The following is a 21,900-nucleotide window of genomic DNA, read 5'->3' on the forward strand; positions in this document are numbered from 1 at the left end:
AGGAGGAGAGTGGGGGCACTAAGGCACCTGAGGGAGGAGAGTGGGGGCACTAAGGCACCTAGAGGAGGAGAGTGGGGGGTGCTCAGGCACCTAGAGGAGGAGAATGGGGGCGCTCAGGCACCTAGAGGAGGAGAGTGGGGGCGCTCAGGCACCTAGAGGAGGAGAGTGGGGGCATTAAGGCACCTGAGGGAGGAGAGTGGGGGCGCTAAGGCACCGGCAGGGGGAGATTGGGGGGCCCTTGGGCACTTGTAGAAGGAGAATGGAGGGGAGCGCTCAGGCACTTGCCGGAGGGGCATCAGTGAGCACTTCTCTCAGCACTGAGGGGGTGAAGGTTCCTCACATTCTGGTGTCAGCCCCGCTGGACTCCCCAGCTCCCAGCTTGTAGCGGAGGCGTTCAGGGCTGCTCACTCTCAGATGAGTCACTGCCTACGCATGCCAAGCGGAGCTGGGTTTTCAGGAACCAGGCTTGGATGGCAGGCACCCAAGAGTGGTTCGAGGCAAGCCCTGAGCTCACCGGTCTCCATGTGTACCCATCAATCAGGGACAGCACCTGGGTCATTACTGCGAGGCATGCAGGCTTGGGATGCTGGGATTGAGAGGAAAGGAGAATGACTCCCGGGTGGCCTCGCATCAAACATTTCAGAGGAAACAGCTCCAAGTATTTTATCTCATCATCTCCCCTCCCGCCTGGAGCAGGGTGCAATGCACATCACTTCATGCTTTAACCTCAGTTTCTGTTAGATTCTGCTGATTTCTCCTATGCTAAACGCCAGTGTCTCCGCCATCACTGAAGAACCACAAATGAGCCTGTGAATTATTTACCACCTTCGCCTCTTCCTGGGTGCTCCCTGTGAGTAGGGAGAGGGCACTTGTGATATCACTTCAGATAGTATGCTGTCACCAGGAGCGATGGGTGGACCATGAAGGCTCTGGGTGATTTCCTGGCACGGGGGCCACAGCGGCCTCGCACCTACGGCATCAGGTCTCCCCGTGGTTGGCAAAACCAAATGGCAGGTGAACATACATCACTGTTTGCTTTTTGACCCTAATGTTCTCTATCTCTGCACTGGAGACAACCACTGTCCGCTCAATCCTCTTCCTCCCTCCTTTAGGGCACACTCAATCAAAGGGAGTCGCTTCTGAGGACAGAGTAGAACTGTCCCTAAGGAATCCTGAAAGGACAAATCTTGATGGGAGTGGACAGTCTCATCTTTGTCAGAGGAATGGCTAGAGACTTGAACCTCTAACCTTGAAGTTAGCAGCCCCACACCCACTGCACCTCCAGGACGCCTTGTCCTTTGAGAAGCTACCTGCTGCCATGAGAGACCACACTCCCTGCTTCCCTGGATAAGGCAGAACTGGGTATCGGGAGGGCTGGACTTTGAGGCTGAGACCTGCCACCGCCCAGCTTGCCCTCCATGGCCTGGCTGCCCTGCCCTGCTCTTCCACACTGGGGACAGGCCTAGGACCGGTGGACCTGCAGAATGGGCACAGCCTGGGTACAGTGCTGGGGTGGGCACAGTCCACACCTGCCTTCCCATATCACTCCTCTTGGTAAGCTCCCTCCAGCCCCTGACAACCTCCCATCAGGAACAGGGCTAGAATGGCCCTGGCCCAGCACATGGCGGCCCAGCCAGGATGCCTGACCCTCTCGGCTGTGCCCCAGTTCCACCTCCACCAACATGGCTACACACACACACACACAAACCTGAAGACCCCACACAGACTTATACACAGAAACTCACACACACACACACACACACACACACACAGACTCCAGTAGGACCCAGACTCTGACGCATGCGGTGACGCAAATGTACACTGTTTCAAGCCACTAAGTGTGTCAGAATACCGTCACCTGGCGGTTGATAATGAGTTGTTGGTAGGTGCTGTCAAGTCAATTATGGCTCCCAGTGACCCCATGTGACATGGAGGAACTGCACCATAGAGGTTCTCGGCTGCACTGTTTATGGGAGCAGATCTCCAGGTCTGTCTCCCATGGAGCTCCTACATGGGTTTGAACTGCTAACCTTTGAATTAGCAGCTAAGTGTTGAAGCGTTTTGCCACGAGCGAGCCTTAGGTAACGGATATACCCCTAAATCCTTTATAGAAGGCAGAATTTCCACTACTGCTTTGATGCTTGGAAGGATTTCTATTACTAACCAGAGCAAAGTAACAAAGACAAAAGACTCTCGTTACTCAACATACATGAATGTGCAAATTAGACTTTTCCTTCTTTCAGCACATGTTCCCCCTGGGCCCTCAAACTCACTGTGTTGCCACTAAGTCCAGGATTGCTGTGAGCCGTCTGCATTCGATCTACTCAGCTCTACCACGGCCACAGGGGAGCGTGCAGGAGATGCTCGGGACCGAGTTTAAACGAAGGGAAAACCAAAGCACAAAATGTTCCTCTGGCCGTGTGGAGGTAAACAACACACCCCCACACCTCCCAAACAGCCTGTACAGAGCGAGGACACATCCCAGTTAGGGTGGACAGGCTACAGTATGGCTGTCCGTCAACCAGCGCAGCCCCCACAGCTCAGTCCCCACAGCTGGCCCCCAGGATGCTGGTCCCCGGGTGCAGCCCACAGCTGGCCCCCAGGATGCTGGTCCCCGGGTGCAGCCCACGGCTCGGCCCCTAGGATGCTGGTCCCCGGGTGCAGCCCACGGCTCGGCCCCTAGGATGCTGGCCCCGGGTGCAGCCCACGGCTCGGCCCCTAGGATGCTGGCCCCGGGTGCAGCCCACGGCTCGGCCCCTAGGATGCTGGCCCCCGGGTGCAGCCCATGGCTCGGCCCCTAGGATGCTGGCCCCCGGGTGCAGCCCACGGCTCGGCCCCTTGCAGCCTCGGGGCTGTTAAGCCAACAAGCAGCACTTAGGCCCCCCTTGCCCACCTGCTGCATTTAAAAGCTCTCAAATCGCTTCATCCAAGATGTCTATCCAACAAAATGATGAGCAAACAGGCGAGTCCAACAAAGGCATTCACGTGTTGGGAGGAGGAAGAGCTGGAGTGGAGGTGGGCTGGAAACCTGTCCCCAACACATCTCAGCTGAAGAACAAGGATTTATGAGGCCACAGGGACCAGAATTCTCCTCCATGAAGGGGCGGGGAATGGAGTCCCTCCCACTGGAAGCATAGCAGGCGCGGGCTGGGCTGCTTCATTCTGGGTGGTCCCTCAGCCACCCACGCTGGGCGTACTGGGGGCTCAACCTGAACATGACAAACCCAGCTGTCATCAAGGCGACAGTGACGTATCCCCATAAGGGTCAGAGAAGTACGGTCCACATGGCTTTCAATGGCTGGTTTTTCTAATGTAGATGGAGGATGGACTGGACCCTCCAGCTTTCAGATGGCAGCTGAGCGCATTCACTGTCTGCACCTGACCAGAACACCAGTTCTCAGGTAAGCAGGCATGTTCTCAGGCTCCCAGACTGGCAGGTCCATCCGTGTGTCTGGACTGTGGACAGTATGCTGAACAGTAGACGCTAACAGGCCAACATGGAACCTTCACACTGCTGGGCTGGCACCCTAAGTTCACGCGTCCGCCCACGCTAGTCCTGCCTCGGCAGCATTTCCAACACAACACGATTTCTTGTTTACTCTGCATGGCTGAGCACATCCTCCAACATGGTGACTGCAAACCCAAAGAACACCAACGCAGAATGCAAACCATTGCCCTGGCCTGACTTCTTGGTAGTCAGGCTGGAGGGAGGACAGCAGGCCACCTCTCAGCTCCCCCTAGCCAGTGGTCTGTGTCTGCCAGCATCTCCTCCTGCAGGATGAGCCCCCGACATCTGGGAGCTCCACGAGGCTCTCCACACCCAGGCAGCTATTCCTGACTGGATTTCTACCTGAGGCCACATGTGGGACTGACCCAGGTCTGCTCTTCTTCCCTTGCCTTCAGTAGACTGTTTAGAAGAGCTTGGCTCAGGGAAACAGGCAAGCAGACCCAGCTTCTCCTAAGGGTCTCTCGTGACCACTCACAGTGCCGTGAAGTCCTCTCTCACTGCAGTCTTCCTTACAGTCCGACTGGGCATGGATGGATGGATGGACACTGGGTACGAGGCGCTGCCATGTTGTGTCCACGTCCTCAGCACTGTGGCGCAGCGGGTTCTTCTCCAAGGCTCCGTTCCTACTTCTACTTCATCCCAGCAACACTCCCGTCTTATCCTACAACCTCATAGAAGGCGTACAAACGGCCAGTTCTCACTCTCGTTCACAGTCCAGCTCTGAGCACCAGGCCAGGGGCTCCCTCAGGGTCAGAGCGGCTAAGCCCCTCCTTCCCCAGTGGAGGATGGTAGGGCATTTGCAGACTCCTTGCTTCCTGGGTCTTCCAGCATCTAGGCAGCATCACAGATACGTTTAAATGCTCACCAGCACCAAAATGCTCCATAAGTGCTTTTCAGATGGGGCACAAATGAGCTGCCCCTTTCCTGTAGTCTTCCACCCAAGCAAGAACCAAGACTCATCTCTCCTCTGGTGTCCTTCCATCTTAGGACTTTCTCGAAGAAAACAGCGTCTTCAGATGTCATGCCTACACTGGGGTCCTTATCAGCAGCCCCACCTGGGGGACATTGACCATCACAGCCATAAGCCATCGCTCACCTGTGGGTGTCAGACAGGTACAGATGACACCCAGCGGCCATGGACCCAGCAGCTCTGGCTCCACAAACTCAGTCGGCCAGTCTTTCCTCAGCACTGGCTCCCTGCCCTGCTGTCCCTGCCCCCAACCCCCACCTGAGCCATGAGCAGTCCCAAGAGGCTGGCATGACGGTCCATCTGTGCTCTGTGGGTGGAGCTCTCTAGGGCAGGGTTCTCTTTAGTTGCCCTGTCAGCACAACTCGGGGCCTCCCAATTTGCGTCCTGCAATCCCACCACGCTTGCGTCACTGCAGAAGTGCGGCACATGGCCTGCCAATAGGCACTTACCACATGGCGTGCATGTAGGTGGGGGGCAGTCGTGGGCTGCTCACAGGTGTGCAGTTATAGGACCTCATGATCCTTTCTGCCAATAAGAAATTTCGGAACAGACTCGCCACCAGCAGGTCTTGGCGGAAGAGCTTCTGGAAGAGATCTGAAGGCATTAAGGAGAGAAAGGGTCCTCAGTGAGCAGGTCCAGTACCAAAGCCCCACACACACGTGCCATCAGCAAAACCACCAGACACAGCGGGATGATGCACACACCCACAGGCAGCACACACGTGTCCATTCATGCATGTCCGCATGCAACTACACACACGTCCATCCACATGTATACCCACACACGTCCATCCACATGCATACCCACACACTACACATGTGTCCATTCATGTGTATGCCTGCACACTGCACACACGTGTCCATCCATGCATATGTCCACATGCAACTACACACAGTCCATCCACATGTATACCCACACACAACTACACACGTGTCCATTCATGTGTATGCCTGCACACAACTACACACACATGTACATCACACATATGCCCGCACGCATTGACACACGTGTCCATCCAAACACGTGTCTGTATGCAACTACATGTGTCCATCCATGTGTATGCCCACATACAACTACATGCACACACATCTATCCATGCATTTGAACGTATGCAACTCCCCCCACCCCACATCCATATGTATGAACATATGCTACTAGGCACATGTCCATCCACATACATGTAAGTACACACACGCACACACCTACACACGTCTATCCATAAACGTGAACACACACACATACATCTATCCATACATGTGTACATACTCACCTGCACACAGGTCCATTTGCATGTACACACATACACATATTCATCCACACACATGCAAATACATACCTACACATTCATCTGTACATATGTGTGCATGCACAAAGACATACACACTTCCATCTATCACTCGCCTGGCAGTTTGTCATACTGTGGTGGACTGCGTGTTGCTTTGATGCTGGAAGCTATGTCACTGGGATTTTGAATGCCGGCACGGTCACCCCGAGTGGACAGGTCTCAGCTGAGCTTCCAGACTAAGACAGACTCAGAAGAAGGCGCAGACTATTTGCGATTGTTTAGCTAATGGAAACCATATGAGGAGGAATGAAACACTGTCAGAAAGCCCCAGAATACTGACTACTGAAACATGATGAAGAGAACCAGAACATTGTCAGAGAGAGGGTGAAGACTGGAAGGCATGCAGCAGGGAAGAGCTGCCTCCTCCAAGTAGAGTTAACCATGATGACACGAGTGGAGTAAAGCTTTGGGGACCTTCATTTGCTGGTGGCGTACAACTCAAAATGAGGAAAACAACTGTACACATCCATTAATAATTGGAGCTAGGAAAATTGGAACTTGTCAAAAATGAAATGGAATACATAAACATCAACCTCCTAAGCATTAGTGAGGTGAAATGGACTGGCATTGGCCATTCTGAATCTGACAACCACCAACTTTACTACGCCGGGAATCACAAATTGAAGAGGGATGGCATCACATTCATCATCAAAAATCAAGATCTGTCTTAAAGTACAACGCTGTCTGTGATAGGATAATACCCATACACCTACAAGGAAGACCAGTTAATACCACTATTATTCAAATGTGTGCACCCACCACTAAAGCCCGTGAGGATGAAACTAAAGAATTCTACCAACTTCTTCCATCTGAAATGGATCAAATGTGCAATCAAGATGTATTGATAATTATCGGTGATTGGAACGAAAAGGTTGGAAACAAAAAGGAAGGATCAGTAGTTGCAAAATATGGCTTTAGTAATAGAAATGATGCTGGGGATTGCATGAAAGAATTTTGCAAGACCAATGACTTCTTCATTGCAAATACCTTTTTTAAACAACATAAAAGATGATTATACACATAGACCTCACCAGATGGAATACACATGAATCAAACTGACTACATCTGTGGAAAGAGATGGCGAAAAAGTTTTATATCATTAGCCAAAACCAGGTCGGGGCAGACTGTGGAACAGACCATCTGTTGTTCACATGCAAGTTTAGGCTGAAGATGAAGAAAAATTTTAAAAGTCCCTAAGAGCCAAAATATGACCTTGAACATATCTCACCTGAATTTAGAGGTCGTCTCAAGAACAGATTTAATGCATTAGACACTGCAAATGGAAGAAATGAGGAGGTACAAGAGCTGAACAGAAAATTTCAAAGGCAAAGTCAAGCATAATGAAATGTGCGAAGACCTGAAGTTAGAAAACCAAAAGGGAAGAATACACTCAGCATTTCTCAAGCTGAGGGAACTGAAGAAAAAATTCAAGCCTTGACTTGAAATATTTAAGGATTCTCTGGGCAAATTATTGACGGATGCAAAAAGCATCCAAAGAAGATGGAAGGAATAAATAGAGTCCATGTATCAAAAAGAATGGTTGAAGTTCAACAATTTCAAGAGATAGCATATGATCAAGAGCCAATGTTACTGAAGGAAGAAGTCCAAGGTGCATTGAAGTCACTGGCAAAAAGGACAAGGCTCCTGGCATTGCTGGAACACAGACTGAAATCTTTCAACAGACTGAAGCAGCACAGGAGACACTCCCTCATCTCTGCCAAGAAACCTGGAAGGCGTCTATCTGGCCAACTGATTGAAGTAGATTCATATTTGTGCCCATTCCAAAGAGAGGTGACCCAAAGGAATGTGAAAATCATAGGACAATAGCATTAACACCACATGCAAGTAAAATTTTGTTAAAGATCATTTAAAAACCAGTTGCAACAGTATACTGACAGGGAAGGTCAGAGGTTCAAGCTGGATTCAGATGAGGATGTGCAACGAGGGATATCACTGCTGATGTCAGATGGATCTTGGTTGACAGCAGAGAATGCCAGGAAGATGTATACCTGTGATTTACTGACTACACAAAGGGTTTCAACTGTGTGGATCACAACAAGCTACGGACAACATTGTGGAGAATGAGCATTCAAGAACACTTAATCATGCTCATGAGGCGCTCGTACATAGACCAAGAGGCACACGTTTAAACAGAACAAGAGAACACTGAATGGTTTACAATCAGGAAAGGTGTGTGCCAGGGTTGTATTCTTTCACCATACTTATTCAGCCTGTATGCTGAGCAAATAATCTAAGAAGTTAGATTATATGAAGAAAAACATCACATCAGGATTGGAGGAAGACTCATTAGCAACCTGCGATATGCAGATGATACAACCTTACTTGCTGAAAGGGAAGAGGACTTAAAATACTTATTGATGAAGATCACAAACCACAGCCTTCGGTATGAACTGCAGCTCAATGTAAAGAAAACAAAATTCCTCACAACGGGACCAATAAATAACATCATGATAAATGGAAAAAAGATTAAAGTTATCAAAGACTTCATTCTGCTTGGAGCCACTATCAACACTCATGCAAGCAGCAGTCGAGAAGAAATCAAATGATGTATTGGATCAGGCAAATCTCCTGCACAAGACCTCCTTAAAGTGTTTAATCTCATAGATGTCAGTATGAGGACTAAAGGGTGACTAGTGTTTTCAATAGTCTCATATGCCTGTGAAAGCGGACAACGAATAAGGAAGCCCACAGAAGAATGGAAACACTTGAGTTGTGGTGTTGGAGCATACTGAAGGGACCATGGACAGCCAGAAGAGAAATCTGTGTTGGAGGAAGTGCAGCCCAATACTCCAGAGAAGCCAAGATGACCAGACTTTGTCTCTCAGAATTCAGACATGTCATCCCTGGAGAAGGGTATCATACTTGGTAAAGTAGAGGGACAGCAAAAAAGAGGGAGACCCCCAACAAGATGGATTGGCACAGTGGCAGCAGCAGTGGGCTCTGGCATAGCAGTAATTGTGAGGAGGGTACAGGATCAGACGGTGTTGTATTCTGTTATGCATAGGGTCTCTATGGGTTGGAACCAAATCGACGGCACCTAACAATGTGCACCTATACATGTGTCCATTCATATACAAGTGCATACTCACAAACATACTTATATACCTCTTTCCATATGTATGCACACGCATACTTACACACACATGCCCATCTGTACATATGCACAGACACATGTCCATATGTATGTCCATACCCACACATTTACACTAGCACACACGTCTTCTATCTACATGTATGAACGTATACATGACCATCTGTGTGCGCACAAATGTCCAGCCATATGCACACCCCATCCATCCATACGTGCACACACACACACACACACACAACCTACTTACCCCTGTGCTACCAGCGCTCCGTACCAACCACCGATGGAACCAAACCAAACCACAAAGGAGTCTTATTGCGGCAAATATAGAGGGTACCAGAGATCACCAGGAGAGAGGTGCTGGAGTCTGCCCATAGAACAGGCTGGCGCTGACCTCAAGCAGTGACAGGGAATGGACACTCGCAGGTCTCACTCAGCCCTGCCTTCTCCTCCCCAGTGCCCCACGTCTGTCTGCACCCCTTCCCGCGGGGGCAGGCCTCACCTCGGGGGAGCACGTTCCAGGCGATGGTGTCTGTGATGGCTGTGAAGATCCAGTTGAGTTCACCCAGTGGTGTCCGCCGGTCATTCAGCCGCCCGGGGATCCTGGAAGACAGGGGCCTTGTCAGTGATGGGGGCCTCTGGAGGGGGTGGAGGGTATTGGAGTGGGTAGGAGAAGCAGGAATCCTGGAAGACAGTGGGCTCTTTAGTGATGGGGGAGGGCAATGGAAGAGATCAGGGGGAAGATGGGATAGGATGGGGATGTTCAGCCCCCACCTCTTGACAACTGTCCAAGGATAAGAATTCACACACTCCCATCTGAAAAGCACAACTTCCCACTCTCCCCAGGCCTAGTTCCAGTTTCCCAAGGGAAATGTGATCCGAGTCCAGACTGCAATCCTGCTACTGAGAAGCTTTGATGGATGAATCATTCCCCCACCACTGCTCACTCCATGGCATGGGCATTGGATGTCTCAGTATGGGGGGTAAGTTAGGCTGACATCGTAGCATAAAACTGTGATGAGAAGGAGTGCGTAAGCATTTCTGCACACATGCACTTTGTCTTCTCACTGCAGCAGGGCTGCATTCTATTTTCTCAAGTAGGCTTAGTGATAAGACAAGAAAAATATCAGGAGAGAAATCAGTATAAGACTGCAGGGTTACTCAAAGAATGTCAGCAGTCTTGGGAAAAGTTTTCCAAATTCAAATTCCCACCTCACCAGAGAGAGTTCCGTCTACCAGACAAAGAGGTGTGCAAACTCAGGAAATTATTCTTCATGGCACAGGTGGTTTAGAAAGCAATTTTGTTTAGTTGTGTGTGTTGTATGTGTGTATCACATGTAGGTATGCATGTAACATGTTTATGTGTATGTATGCGCACGTGTACATGTGTCTTGTGGCGTGTGGGGTGCATTTACCTGTGTGGGCTCTGCCTGTACATGTGTGTCTCTCTGTGTGTGGCCCATGTGTCTATACATGTGCATTGGTGTGTGTGTGTGTGTGTGTGTGTGTGTGTATGTACGTGTAGCTTTGCAGAAATCCAGGCCCTGAGAAGGCCCTTCTCAGCATGGCAGAGCTGGAGGTCCTGACTTTCTTGACCTGCATGGCATGTGGGTGGCCAGCTGCCTGCCCTGTGCTCAGCAATCAGGAGCCCTGACCACGCAGATCCAAGATGCCTCTCTTACCAGCTGTACCAGGCTCCATCCCGCGCAAGTGTGCAAGGGTGGGTGTGTCCCCCCAAGGGGAAGTGATTCCTTATGAAACACATGGGCAGACAGTTTGTGGGCTGTGACACACCAGAGTTGCCCCTCTTGGTTACTATGTCAGGGATGCATCATGGGGACATGGGATAGGACAAGGACATGGAGGACGCATGGGTCTGACACAAGTCCTTGGAACCTTAGTGTGTGTCTGGGGTCCTATATCTGGAGATGAGAAACAGTTACCAAAAGCCTTTTTAATACAACAACTGACAAGACGCCCAACACTCGGGAAAACGTGGGACCTTTTAGAGGTCCGGGACTGTTTCTGGAGGCAGCGGTGGCCCAAAGGAGAACATGGTCACCAGAGGAGCCCAAACAGGCAGCTAACGTGTGCAAGGAACAAGATGTCCAGAACACACAAACCTGGGCAGTTCACCATGGGCCTGTTAGCATTAATCTGTGCGACACTGAAGACAAACCCATTCCGACCTAGATGTCTGTCTGTCCTTTCACACTGGGTCCTGATTCAGGACCCCGTTGGTTCACTCAAAGGCTTAACGAGAAGTCAGAGAGAGGAGAAAGGGGACAGCTCAGATCCCGGGACAGAGCAGCCACAGCGGAAACCTACCAGCCACTAGCTTCTGCTCACAAAAGCCTTGGCCCCATGCTCACTCGTGCCATTCAGAAGTACGATGGCGGTAAGAACACAAGCAGGTGAGCGGGAAGACGGTGAAAAGCAAAGTCCTCAGGTGCTGAGTGTGCATGGCTCCTCTTCTATGTGGCCCATCAGCCACAGTGGGTTTACAACCCTGAGGGGGTGGCCAGGGAATGAAAGTGAGTGACATAGGGTCACTGAGAGAACAGACTGACCAGACTGGGGCGAGGTACACCACTGTCAGGAAAACCCAGACCACAATGTTCACGCACACTGCTGATGGGGTGGTGGGAGCCACTCCTTGGAAACCCTATTCAGGGTTGGTGTGAGTGAGAATGGACCCAACGATCCTAAACAGCAACAGCCAGGTTTACGAGGCTACACTGGTGGTTCAATGGTAGAAATTTAGCCTTCTGTGCAGGAGGCCTGGGTTCGATTAGTCGCCGATGCTGAGCAGGTGTCAGTGGAGCGTCACACTAAGATGACCTAGGAAGGAACACCTGGACACTTCCCTCCGGAAATCATCCAATGAGAGCCATGGGTCACAATGACTGGCCCCACAGCTGATACTGGCTGGGTAGCCATGAGTGCAGTTATTGACAACATACATGTGCAGGTATAAAGAGCTGAACTGGGAGATGTGAAAACGCAAACGCTGGTCCCAGCTGTGCTGTGGCGGAAACTCCTGGCATCATATGCCTGTTGCTGAGTGACTAAGGCTAACCTTACATGCAAGACGGAGCCTGAAATAAAACAGAAGGCACTTCACAAGGACACATGGCAGATGCCCAGGCATGCCACCTTCTCCTCGTCCTCAATGCCGCTGTCTCCACCAGCTCTATTTTTACTTCCCACACATCTGTAGTCACATCCTTTCCCTGATGCCATCCGTCACGGGTGACCCTGTTGGATGTTGGCACCCGTAGGCAGTTCCTGTGAAGACTTTGAGTCCTGGGCCAAGCCGGCACTTGCGTCATGGCCACACGTGCATCAGTGTCCTTCTCCCTAGGGCAGGGACTGGCCGCTGGCTCAGTCTCCCGTGCCTCAGTCTAGTTATCACTCTTTGGGCAGCTCAGACTCCTGGCAAGATTCTGTGGGCTCTACTGTCGCACTGTCCCCAGGTTAGGAGACAAGCTCAGACCCTCTGCTGACTGGGTACACCTGCCCAGGGCCACTCTTTTGAGCCACCTCGATCTTCACTCTGCTCTCTCTCTGCCAGGCACCTGTGGGTCCCTTCTTTTTTTCTGGGAGAAAACAAAATCAAATCAGAAACCTCACCCTCCAAGAACCACCAGGTCTAGGATGGGTTCTCCAGAGTAGTCTGAATGTCTGACTCTGCGGTGCCCAGAAACACCCCATCCTTAAGCACCAAGCCCACCTTCCACATGCTGACAGCTAGCTAACAGTTCTCATGCTGGAGCCACACAGCTGTCGACAAGGTCCGATATCAGCCACCAGAAGATTCCGCCCACTTTCCCACCGTCCAGTTCATTCCCACCTCACAGCCGGAAGACTGGACTCTCCTAGGGGCTGTTTACCCTCTACTTCCTAGAAAATTCATCCAGCACAGTGGGATATAGGAGACTTACCTTCTTCATGATCCTTCTAATTTCTCCACATCTTTCTCTTTCACCAAATCTACCTGTTTTCTGGCAATATCTAGCCTGTCCCTCCCCAGACCCCCAGCATGCTCTCAGACCCATGTGGACATCCTGTGTCCTCTTGGAAAAGCCGTAGCCCTTAAACATCCACTCCTGTTCCAACTGCTCTGTGAAGGTGTTCCATGGTGCCTCCCTCCACTCCCACCCAGGACCCCACTATGCAGTGAGGTGATGGTAGATGCTCTCACAGGATGCTGGGAAACCTCTGCTGTGAATGACAACAGTTCCCCAGCTAGAATGGAGCTCAAGCTCTTTGAGAGAGAAAGCTATGCTCTCCATCTCACTATCCTAACCAAACCAAACCACTGAAACTCACTGCTATTGAATGGATCTCGATGAAGCAGCAGTGGCCCACAGAGCAATGGGTAGGTGCTCAATATGTATTTGGTGCATGGGTCAATGAACCCCTCCTGAAAGCCATAAAGCTGTGTATAAGAAAACAGATGGCTGAAAGCTGTGGTCCTCAGGGAAGGGATGCACACTCACTAAGACATTCACCCAGTAACAACAGAAAGAAACAGAGAGGGCGCCCTCCTAAGCACCATCCTCAATAGTCACCAGCAACATGCTGGTGACTGTGCTTCCAGACAGCTCTTCATGCACAAAATAAAACCAACTGAATGTCCTGGAAGACACTCTATGTGAAGGGTGTGACTTTTTTTGTGTAATCTATACACAGATGGGCTTAGAGTTGGGGAGAGTCTACACCAGAGAGTTCACAATGATCTTAGCTCGCTGGGGATTATGGATGACTTGAATTTTCTTTTTAGTCATCAGTATTTAATAGTAGACCTATGCTAAAAACACATTATTTTTGTCATAAAGAAAAAGACAACAACCACAACCAAAAGACAGGCCACAGTAAGTTTTCTCAAAGAGGGAACATTATTTAAAAATCCATTATTTATGGATTTAGAACCGCTCACATTAAATTACATTAAAGTTCAGTACAGTTTACTTGTTTACTTGGAATGATGATGATGAAAATGAGGGTGTGGAGGACCTTGGGCTGGTTCTCTGACGTAACGCAGAGAGTTCCTGACAAAGAACGTGGGGACATGAACCTGGCAGTTTCTTTTAAAGGTACCTCTTAGTAATGGTTAGAGAAGTCGGTCAGACAAACGGTTTCCAAGCTGTGGTGGTCAGGGGCCAGGAGGGGGACTTTACTGCTAGGGGAAGGAATCCTTAAATGTGTACAACGTACACCCAGCAGTAGGCAAGAAATCAAACGATGTGTTACATTGGGCACATCTGCTGCAAACAACCTCTTTAAAATGATAAAAGCAAAGACATCACTTTGAGTGCACCTGACCCAAGTCGTGGTGTTTCTCCGCAGCCTCACATGCATGGGAAGGCAGTACACTGAGTAAGGAAGACTGCCACTGGGACAAGCAAATCTGTCTTGGAAGAGGCGCAGCTCCTTAAAAGCGAGCATAGTGAGACTTCGTCTCAAGTACTTGAACATGCTGTCAGGAGTGACCAGTCCCTGATGAAGGACACCATGCTTGGCAAATTAGAGGCTTAGAAAGAAGAAGAGCCTCAACAAGGCAGATTAGCACGGTGGCTGCAACAAGGGCTCAAACACAACAATGAGTGTAAGGATGGCACACAACTGAGCAGTGTTTGTTGTGTTGTACCTAGGGAACCGACGTGACGGCACGTAACAACACATTATCATCAGTACATGTATTTTCCTCAATGATTCTACACTGAAATACACACGCACATACATAAAATATATATGCTGTTGTTTTCCCAGTGAGTGTAAAATTCCACCACTAAGGAGCTCTGGTAGCGTAGTGGTTACGTATCAGGCTGCTAACCTCAGGGTCAGCAGTTCGAAACTACCAGCTGTTCCACAGGAGAAAGAGGAGGCTTTCTGATCCCGTAAAGATTTACAGCCTTGGAAACCCTGTACAGGGTCGCTATGAGTCGGAACCGACTCCACGGCACAAAACAACAACAACAATGGGAGAGATCTACTGAAAGTGAAGGCTGGGGACTACTGCGTTGGATAGTAAGACTTACGAAAATATTTCTCATATGTTAACATTCTCCTGAAACCACAACAAGTCCTACATCTAAGATATTCTTTCCAACCTCTCTTCATTTGAAATTACATACAATTCAGTAACTTCTCATTACACACTGCCTCATACTCTAGCCATTCATAGAATTCAAGTGTGAGAATCCAAGTCCACTTGGCGTGCACAGAAACCACAGTTTATGAACTGTCACATATGGTGTCAATCTGAATGGTCTGTAAGTTCACTGCCAAGGGGGACACCTTCCTTTCCTTAGCCTGCAGGACTGTGGGTCAGAGGTCAGAAGAAGAGCGAATGAGTTGCCATGGTTGGACCTTAGATCACGAGTGGTAGCTCCCACCAGGCTCTGGAAGACACATCTGTACAGCTGCTGACACTCGCTGCCTAAAGAGCTAAAGTCAGGCAGCTCCCACGACACTGCAGACCCCAGAGCACCAGTCAGAGTCCCCCAGGGCCAGGAGGACGTGCTGGGTTCTGCTTCTGGCTGTGGCAGGCGCATGTTGCCACTCGCCCGCGGACACTGAGCCAGGCTCTGAGGACTATGCGGCCGGGAGCTGAGCGGACAGGACCTAGAGGCTGGAGCCTGTCTCTGCCTCTCCAGAGCTATCCGGCGACTCCCGAGGGAGTACTAGTCACTTCTGTGGGGTGCTGAGAGGTCAGTTCTGACGCCCCGTGACACCGTGTGACACGGCACACCTGCCCCATAGGACTTCCTAGACTGCTGGCATCTTTATAAGTGTGGACTGCCAGGTGTGTTTTCCCATGGAGCCATTGGTGGATTCAAACTGCTGACCTTCTGGTTAGCAGTTGAGTGCTTAACCATGGTGCCACCAGAGCTCCACAGGAAATGAAGATTTTTTAAAAAACACAATGACACAGCACAACACAGCCATTAGATTCTAGCCACCAAGTCTAGGCTCGGGTGTGGAACAGCTGGCTCAGCCATAGATCACTGGTGGAATATCAAATGGTAAAACACTCTAACTCAGGTAAAAGTGACAGGAGCAGCCACCAAGGGCCCCCATTCCACTCTTGAGTACTGACACCCCAACATGGGGTTAGAAAGTATGTACTAAGGAATAGGCGCTTCAGGATTCTCCACTAAGCTCCAGAAACAACAGACTTTATTTGTATGGAGAAAATGCAGGGCCATGGCAGCCTGGGGTGGGAGGGGGAGGAGCCTAGGAGGATGGGGCACAAGAGAACTTTCTGGAATGTATCTGGGTGCTAATTCTGTCAAAACTCATCAAACTGCGAGCAAACTGCACGCCTAAAATGGGTGTACTTTATTGCATGCCAGCGGTATCTCAATTATGTTGATTTTAAAATGTGAAAACAAATGAAGGTGAAATTACAGCATTTTCACACAGATGAAAAAGAAAGGAATCTTTCACTCCAGAGCTGCAGTCAAGGGACTTCTTAGGACTGCAGAGAAATGCTTTTAGAGGGGAGTTCTAAGATGCTGAGACCAATAGAAATGTAACTATGCGGAGAGACGGAAACGAAAATCAGCGCTACAGATGATAATGTCTACAGTGATGAAAACCCAGGGAACATCACCACACAGGACACAACTGGCTCCGGCTTCGGCCTGGGGTTAGTGCTCTATGGCTCTCCTATTGTCTGGGAGGGGGACAAAGGACTAATTAATGCCAGCCTTTGTCTTCTCTCAATAAGAGCTCACCAGTTCTAGGGGACCGGATGGAAGGTCCAATCTAACTTGCTGTCCATATCTGTGGGCTGAGGAGAGCTTTTTAAAAAGAGGATGTAACGCAATCAAGACTGTGCAGCAGTAGGAATGTGGCTGACAAACCCTAAAGCTCGGAGTACCTGGCCATGAACAGAAAATCCTAACCGACCATTGCTCCAGACGAACCAATCAAAGAAAAAGAACATAAAACCAACCTGAAACGGAGGGAAGACAAGGGAAACAGACCCCTAAATCAAACCACAAGACGGCAATGAGACGACAAAGAGGGAGGAGGAGGGAGGGGAGGGGGGAGCAAATAAGATGACAGATGAAAACTCAAATACATCTACTTGTACACTAAATGTAAACAGACTAAATACATCAATTAAAATCAACAATTTTCTGTCGAATTTAAAAACAAAACAAAACCCAATTAGAGCCTGCTAAAAAGAAATGCACCTTGAATAAGGGTACCGGAAGGTAGGAAGATGATGAAAAAGACACACTCAGCAAACACTATCCCAAATGCAGCTGCTGCCGCCACATGCCACAAATCAGCCCCAACTCAGAGCCACCCTGTATAGGGTTTCCCAGACTGCAATCAGTACAGGAGCAGAAAGCCTCCTCTGTGGTGGACTCGAACTGCTGACCTTGCGGTCGGCAGCCCAACACTAACCCACTCCGCCACCAGGGCTCCTATGGTTATGCTGCTATCCCATAATGTAGACCCTATTAATGTTCAAGAGGGGCAATTCATGAGGCTAAAGGGTAGGTCATTTCACAGGGGGAAAGGGAGTTGGTTATGGCTCATCTGTCTTTCGGCATGGCGGAAGGCCAAAGCCTGTGGTCAAAGGGAGAGAGACTTTTCATTCAAAGGAAGAAGGTAACAACTCATCAAAAGGACTTCTTCAATAAAAAGAGGAGGAGGTGAGAGATATGTACGAGCAACAGCTCCAACCAGAAACGAGGCAGATTACAAGAAACAGGAAACCAAAAACGGCATTAGGCTGATGGCAGAGCAGGGATTCAGAACTGAAGCAAAAAAGGATGAAGCGAAGCATTGAAACAGCACAGGCTAGGGTGGACACTGAGCACATCTGTGTGTCCAGGTCTCCAGCTAACCCTAGAGCAAGGGTCATTTAAACAGCAGGCCTTCAAACCCTTTGGTTGTGACGACTAGCAAGACACACACACACACACACACACACACACACACGCATTTCAGCCTCAGACCGGAAGGCGAGTCCCTCTGTTAGGTACATTGACATTCTCTATTTTCTTTCTTCTTCCCTCCTTTTCTCTTTCTTTCACTAAATGTTGGCTAGGACCCACCAAACTGGTCTTACACCAGAAGAGTCCCTCGATGGTGCCCACGGCTAACACACTGCTTCACTAGCCACAAGGTACAGGTCTACCCAGAGATGGGACGTCCAGGAGCCAGAATCAACTAGATGGGAAGCAGGAATACCCCAGCCCTTCAGCGAGGCTCTTGTGAATCCAGTCTCTCTGGGAGGGTCCGGAACAGGGCACTTGAGAGGTTAGAAGCCACTCTGCTTCCAAATACCACACCAGAAGTTTGTTTTCTGGGGTTCTGAAAAATCTCTTCTGGAGTCTTGGAATCAAGTGACTCTATCTTTGCAGTAAACCCCAGGACCTCTTCCTTTTTGCACTGAACAGTACTATGGCACAGACATGCAAAGTCAACATGGTAAGACGTGTTTTGGAATTCTGGGGCAAGTAGTGCACGGGGCTGGATGTAGCTCTGGAGACAGCAGACTTAAAACCGTGCGTATTCTAGGAGGAGTAACGGCCCAGCTTGGGAGCCAGTGGGCTGCGGCAGCGGCACAGAAACACAGAGCTGTGCCCCTGGGGGGCTGCACACATAAATCAGTAGGAGAAATGGGACCAGAGGGAGGAGAGGAACCATTTCCTCTATGGGACATGCATATGACTCAGACATGCAGCTTTCAGAGCCCTGGAGAGGCGGCCCTGACTGACCCCGGTGTGTGTGTGTGAAGTAATTCCTGAAGAAACTGATTTCTGGAGGCTTTGGTGTGGAGATCGATCCTCAGAGAGGCTGCAGCTCCAGGCATCATGTGGGCGAAGCAGCCTTTCAGCAGGTTCTGTGAGGAGCTGCTGGGAGAAGCAGCTTCTCCTATAAGGGAGAGTGGGAGGGAATGCAGACGAACTTCTGTCTGTTCCTGGGGCTGGGGGTAGCTTTCCCCCTCAGGTCCTCCTCCTCTTCCTGCTGGGAGCCCTGGGCTCTGGCCACACCACGCTCACCTGCCCAGTCCACACACATATCCAATCTGCCCTTTAAGACCACCAGGTCCCCTAGAGGTCCCCCCTCAATGTCCCTCTAAAGATCTCATAGGCCTTCACCCACAGGCCCCCCTACAGCTCCCTCACAAGAACCTCTGCCCTCCTAAAGGCCTCCAAGGACTTTACCCACACAGATCCCTGACCACTGGGTCCCCTACAGCTCCGCAGACAAGGACCTTTGTCCTCTTAAAGGTACCCCAAGGCCTCCGCCCAACACAGGCTCCTGGCCATAGGCAGCTCCCCCACATGGACCTTTGTACTCCCACCCCATTACAGTATCACACCCTTCACAACAAGCCCCCGCTCCCACCCAGCATGCCCACTGACCACTCACACTCCCCAGTCTCTCAGGGTCCCTTTTCCCACTTTACTTCTAAATTAGCTTCATCTGGTCAGTGAGCGGAAGACATTAATGAGCTGCTAATTTTCCCACCCTCAGCCAGCATGAGTCCCACACTCATGTGGGAAAGATGTGGCCGATGGGCAGGTTCCCAGCAGTCACAGCTGCTGAGTGTGGAGGAGCTCCCCGGGGGGCCCTCGTTCCCCTTCCCTTGTCGCTGCACTGCCACCTTGGGCAGATGACTTGCCTCAGTTTCCCCATCTTTAAACCATGCACAGTGTTAGCACTCATCTGTGCAGGGCTCTTTGGTGTTCTTAAGTAACAGCAAGACGTTCCAACTCACAGCAACCCAGTAGCAGGTTTCCAAGGAGCGGCTGACCTGGTGGTGAGCAGTCCCTCAGCACAGTCCAGGCACACAGCAGGGGCTCAGTAAGCAGCCACTGTGGTCACCACTCCTACCTCCTGCCTGAAAGGACTCGAGAGCCCAGTACTCCCTAGGTCACGAGTCTCCTGACATTTCCTGGCATTCTTACACATGGAAGCCAGAGGAAGTTCATAAACTATTGAAGGGTTCAAGACCAAGATCGACCCTGGAGTCCAGGGCTCTTGCCCCTAGCCGGCTGCTCCAGTTCTGCAAAGGGGCTGGGCATTTGGAAAAAGCAGGAAACCCCAACTCACTTTTTTCAAGACCAAGGACAGTTAGCCATCAAGAATATGCTGTTTTACACATTACACGCTAGTTATGAATCAGTTTGGGTGACCGGAATACTAACTAGCTTCCTCCCAGGGCAGGTTCGGCATCTCCCTCAATCTCAGGGGCTTTCTGAGCACCCTAATATTTCCAGCACTGCTTAAGCGTTTTCATTACTTTGTTTCAGGACTGAAAAATGTCCCCTAATTTCCAAGCATGGATCTTGTTGCCGCTCTCTCCGAGGATTCTGTACGTCAATATATCCCGCGGCAGCAACACACTTCTCCATCAGTCGGCTGCCGGCTCGCCTTGGCTCGGATAATTAGGAACTGGGGGCTGCTCACAGAGGGCTCACGATAATTTACTTCCAGATACAGCAGCTTAATTAGAAAACAAATTCCTTCCCTGGCTTAGACCTGGCTAGATGATGAATGCACACAGCCTCACCAGCCTTGTGTTGAGACCCCAGGAAAAGCTTTCTACATCGGATCACGTGGCAAGAGCTAGGTGGGAGTTAATATTTGATATCCTGAGGACCTACATTTTGAACAGTTCCGCGGGGGGCAGCTTTATGAAATGAGGTGTGTTTATATGAAATTATTATCAGCAATTCTGAAGTAAGAAATTCCTCCAACAACATCTTCAGTCATGGCAGAGACGGCTGAGGTGGATTCTGCTGGCACCTGGACACCTCGGAGAGGATCTGCATGGCAGGGCCAGGGACCCAGAGCCATGGGCTTTTCATTCTTCCCTGTAACAGGTCTGTTTTAGATACCTTGAAGGGTTTGGTCAGTTGACCTTGCCAATAGGATGTGCGAAACCCTTGTGGAGATCGGTTTGGGTTGTGGCCCAGCACAGAGGGCACCTCACTCCCACCAAATAGTGAGACCCTCCTAGACACAGATGAGAGCTGTAACACAGCAGAGCAAGAAGTGGCAGCAGGCACAGAGGAGCCAAGAGAGAGAGACAGAGAGACAGAGAGAGAGAGACAGAGAGACAGAGAGAGAGATAGAGACAGAAAGACAGAGAGAGAGAGAGACAGAGAAAGACAGAGAGAGAGAAAGAGAGAGACAGAGAGAGAGACACAGAGAGAGAGAGAGAGACAGAGAGAGAGAGAGAGACAGAGAGAGAAAGACAGAGAGAGAGAGAGAGACAGAGAGAGAGAGAGACAAAGAGAGAAAGACAGAGAGAGAGAGACAGAGAGAGAGACACAGAGAGAGACACAAGAGAGAGAGAGAGACAGAGAGAGAGAGACAGAGACAGAGAGAGAGACCCAGAGAGAGAGAGAGACAGAGAGAGAGAGAGAAAGAGACAGAGAGAGACAGAGAGAGAGAGAGAGAAAGAGACAGAGAGAGAGAGACAGAGACAGAGACAGAGAGAGAGAGAGAGAGACAGAGACAGAGAGAGAGAGACACCTTTGAGCAGGAGGGTGGAAGGGCCCCGAGGCCGAGGCTGTTGGCTGGCAATGGCTGAGAGAAGAGCCTGCCTGTGGGCCCAGCAGAGAAGACGCCGAGGTCTGGCTTAGTTGGAGCTGCCCTGATGGATCCTGAGTTGTAGTCTGTTACTTCCTCAGTAAACAGTCATGAGTGTGGTCTCTGCACTTTGTGTGGCCAAATGATCAAGTGCAGCAGAGAAACAGACAGTGTGTGGGAAGGGACAGCTGGGCTCAGAAATGATGACAAGTTGGACAGCATGTCTGACCTCCACTTCAGTTGGTTCCAACCCTTAACGACCCTGTGCACAACAGAAGCAAACAGCGTCTGGCTCTGCGCCGTCCTCACAATCACTCACACTCTTCACACTCCTCACAATCACTCACACTCTTCACACTCCTCACAATCACTCAGTCCTCACAATCACTCAC

General features: G+C 50.2%; 1 protein-coding gene across 2 annotated transcripts in view; it reads right to left on the reverse strand.

The window, feature by feature from the left end:
• Positions 1-21,900, reverse strand: part of RPTOR (regulatory associated protein of MTOR, complex 1) — a 383,851-nt gene that overhangs the window by 98,207 nt on the left and 263,744 nt on the right. For both annotated transcript variants that reach the window (XM_006869519.1, XM_006869518.1), the window contains exons 8-9: positions 9,435-9,535; positions 4,928-5,072 (exon numbers count right to left, since the gene is read on the reverse strand). In XM_006869519.1, the coding sequence (XP_006869581.1) occupies positions 4,928-5,072; positions 9,435-9,535 (246 nt within the window). The remainder of the gene's footprint in view (positions 1-4,927; positions 5,073-9,434; positions 9,536-21,900) is intronic.

The sequence above is a fragment of the Chrysochloris asiatica genome, unplaced genomic scaffold (genome assembly GCF_000296735.1).
Source record: "Chrysochloris asiatica unplaced genomic scaffold, ChrAsi1.0 scaffold00132, whole genome shotgun sequence".
Lineage (NCBI taxonomy): Eukaryota > Metazoa > Chordata > Mammalia > Afrosoricida > Chrysochloridae > Chrysochloris > Chrysochloris asiatica.